Source organism: Fulmarus glacialis, unplaced genomic scaffold (assembly GCF_000690835.1).
Source record: "Fulmarus glacialis isolate BGI_N327 unplaced genomic scaffold, ASM69083v1 scaffold4668, whole genome shotgun sequence".
NCBI lineage: Eukaryota > Metazoa > Chordata > Aves > Procellariiformes > Procellariidae > Fulmarus > Fulmarus glacialis.
Genome location: NW_009229986.1, coordinates 9185 through 13125, shown reverse-complemented (window position 1 = coordinate 13125; position 3941 = coordinate 9185). Strand labels below are relative to the sequence as shown.

The 3941-nt window shown below is 44.3% G+C and overlaps 1 protein-coding gene across 1 annotated transcript in view; it reads left to right on the top strand.

The window, feature by feature from the left end:
- Positions 1-3465, top strand: part of LOC104081339 (triple functional domain protein-like) — a 30706-nt gene extending 27241 nt beyond the window's left edge. Inside the window, exon 7 of the mRNA XM_009584039.1 lies at positions 3373-3465. Coding sequence (XP_009582334.1) covers positions 3373-3465 — 93 coding nt within the window. The remainder of the gene's footprint in view (positions 1-3372) is intronic.
- The last annotated feature ends 476 nt before the right edge of the window (positions 3466-3941 follow it).

Sequence of the window (3941 nt, the reverse complement as noted above, 5' to 3'; positions counted from 1 at the left end):
AGGAACGTAGACCAGCTGAGGTGTACGCTGTGTCAGGTATGCTCCTGCCTGCATATGTGCATACAGTTACAATTAATAGAGACCTGTGCCAATTACCACTCAGGTGTGTCAGCACAGTGAAGCCTGGAGGAACTGCAACACTTGTTCCAGCCAGTCAGTGTCGGACTCTGGGCAGTGGCTCGACGCTGGGTAATGGTTCCACCTCGGATGCTCAGCGTCTACGCAGCATTGGGTGTCCATGTGCCAGCGTTCTCCCCTGACCTCTCTTACTGGCAGGACTATAGTCAGATTTTGGCACAGGCTGCCCATTACATCTCTCAACAGTAATATAACCATACAGTGTTCCATATTTCTATATTTCCACAGTTAACCATACAGCAATTTCAGGTTTTGTTCTTCTGTCACTTGTTGATCTGTTGCCTTTACTGAGGCTTGTTGCAGTCAGTTCTGTCCCCCCTGGCTCACTGGACTCAGGTCCTCTACCCTTGATCGGGGAAGGTTGCGATGCTGCTGCTGTCAGATAGCTAACTGCTCCGTGGCATTTCCTGTGTGCTGGCATTCCAGAAAGCACTGCGTGGACAAGAGGGAAAAATATTTCACTGCAGAATGTTGAGATTTTAATGGTGTTTATTGTTTTCTTCCCAGCCGTTCTGTGTGATAAGTGTTCGGTAGTTTGGCCCCACATGTAAATATTTAGGATATAGGCAAGAACGAGTGCAACTAACAGAGGTAGCCAACGGACAGAGCAATTTGTGCTGCAGTTCATGCAGAAAGGGCCAGCAACTCTGCTCAGAAACAGCATCCATGTCCTTGGCAATGGTGGTGATGCGCCCCAGGACACAGTCCCCAGCTACTGCTGGACCGATTATCCCTGTAACATCAGAGGCCTCAACCCAGAGGGAGCTCCAGAAGGAGGATGAAGCTCTGCAGGTCCAGGGCTGCAGAGAATGCCTGTGGCCTCTTGCCAAGGCTGGGGCAGCAGGAGATGGTTTCCTTGCCCACAGGAGGTATGCAGTTATTAAGGATCAGTGTCACCAAGTAAAGGAGCTGCAGGAGGAGGTCAGCAGTCTGCACAGCATCAGAGATAATGAGAAAGAGATTGACCAGATCTTTTCCAACACTCTACAGCTTCAAGAGCCCAAACTACCAACTGTACTGAAGGGAGGAGGGTCAGGAAGAGTCTGGGCCTGTCTGTTTGGGAAGTGGAGACTCTCACGATAATGAAGGTTGGAGGATAATGGCTTCTGGCACTAGGAGGAAGGTTTCTGCTCCACCTGAAGATTTGCAGCTACAGAATAGGTTCACTGACCTCATGGCTGATGAGGAGCTGGGAGCTGTCAAATAAAGTATTTGTGCCATCTGAGTCTGAGCCACACAGGAGCACCAACAGGAAGACGTGAGCGATAGTAATGGGAGACTCCCTTCTGCAGGGAACAGAGACCCCCATCTGTCAACCTGACTCATTCTCTAAGGAAGTTTACTGCTTGCTGGGGGCTTGGTTTTGGGACGTTGTAGAAAGACTGCCAAAGCTTGTCCAGCCCTCAGACTATTGCCCCCTGCCGCTTTTCCATGTGAGCACTGGCGATACTGCCAGGGGTGACCTGGAAGGTCTCAAGCGTGACTACATGGCTCCAGAGGCAATGGTCAATCTTCTCAATCCTGCTGGTGAGAGGATAGATGAATCCTGCAGGTCAACAACTGTTTACACAGCTGATGTTGGCAACAGGGTTTTGTTTTCTACAACCATGGGACCCTCTCTCTGAGGATCAAGGATAGCTATTTGACTAAATGGGGCAAAAGTACCTTTGCCAGCAGGCCGGACAACCTGATAAGAAGAGCTTTAGGGTAAGAATGATGGGAGAGGGAGAAGAGGACCAACGATCAAGTGAGAAGTGGTGGGCTGGGTTGGCAAGCAAGGGGTCTCCTGTGAGTTGAACAAAAGGGACGTTGTAATCAACAAAATAGGGCTGAACTGGGGTTGCTCCAAGTGTATACACACAAATTAGGACGTGCCTACAGGACAGCATTATGTGTGTGGAAAACTCTCATTCCCTTTCTGGGAAGTGACCATGACCAAGTTCTTCTCTGAAGTACCTGTATGGCATGCTTGTGTTGCACAAGGAGAGGCTGAGAGCTGGGATTGGTTATCCTGGATGAAGGAATGCTTAGGGATCTCGCGTATATAAAAAAATAAATATCTGATGGGAGGGAATAAAGAAGACAGAACCAGACATTTCTCCATGGTATCCAGTAACAGAACAAGAGGTAATGGGCTCAAGTTGAAATACAAGAAATTCCATTTAAACATAAGAAACACTGGAACAGGTTGCCCAGAGAGATCGTAGTCTCTCCATCCTTAGAGATTCTCAAAACCGCACTGGACGTGACCCTGAGCAACCTGCTCTGATTGAACCTGCTTTGAGCAGGGGAGTTGTACTAGATGATCTCCAACCTCAACAATCCTGTGATTCCAAGAACTTCATTCCAGATGTATGAGAGTCAGCCCAATGGAAGGCAGCGTCAACTCAGCATTATATACATGTAGCTCTGGGAGAGCTACTCAGAAACCGTTCGGTGAAGTTGTTCTTGTTTCTGGCTTTGCAGGAATCAGAAACTCTTGATTGCTTCCTTTCAAAAATATTGTTTGTTCATACAGAAACAGAACAGGAAAGATTTTAGACACCTTAGGCCAAAATGCATGTGAGCTAAAAGGAAAGAAAGTAAGAGTGACTAAGAGCCATCAGTGAGTAATGCCAGTATGGTGGAGAATCTTTTTGATCTTTGATCTTATTTTCTAGTTTTCAGTGCTAGCTCTGAGGCAATATAGTGGCAGGAAAATAAAATCTAAAACTGTTGAACTCCTTAAAACTCAGAGTTCTGTATTCTGTTACTTAAAAAGTAGAAATACTTTCAGAAGTTGATGTAAAGATTTGTAGAGTGATGTTGCACACATGCATACCGTGGATAGATCAAGACTTTACTAATTATACTTTGATTTTCCTATATTGTTTGTATATGAATGTCTTGTTGACTTGAGCATCTGTAAACATTCTTATTGAAGCTATTGCAAAATATGGTTAGCTTTTCCTATTCACTGTAATAATGGGTCTTCATATATGGCTTTGTTTAAGCTGACTCTTAACATTCTCTTGAGAGTTCCAGTCATTTCAAGTTGTCCTTCTCCCTTGTCAGTAATACAGATGGGCTGTTACATTATACACCTAGATTCCAAAGTTAGGCATGCACAAACTTGGCAAATAAAACCAGTGTATTAAGCAGTACTGTAATGAAGAAGAATTTCATAGATGTATACCTCTGTATTTAAGTGGTCTGCTAACTTCCACTAATTTTTCCTTCCTTCCTTCTCCATAGAATGTGTATGTAAACATAAACCGCATCATGTCGGTAGCAAATCGCCTGGTCGAGTCTGGCCATTATGCTTCACAGCAAATAAAACAGATTTAATGGAAGGCATTTGCTGCAGCCTTGGATGAACGTAGCACGTTACTGGATATGTCCTCCATCTTCCATCAGAAAGCTGAACAGGTTAGTGAATGGGGAGGGCACCAACAAAAGTTTCTGTGCTGGAATGGTGAGTTGTACTATTTGCTTTTGATTTAGACAGAAGTATAAGAGAGTGATTGAAAAGGTTGGCAAGAAAGTCAAGAGCATTCATTTCTGTCAATTTCAGTTGATACTCAAACAAAAACTTGTTCTCGTCAGGACAGCCTACTGCCCTTTTTCTCCGCAAAATGCATTGCCCATATCGATGCAAGATAAAACTTAGCCAAATCAGCTATGTGAATCAAAATGAAGTGGACATAAATGCTTAACTATATGAAGCTTTTAAGTTGAAAGAAAGAAAGGAAAAAAATTAGTATAGTCAGTATCAATATAATGCCTTTCATACATTCAGAAATCATTGCTTGTTCTATTGTCCT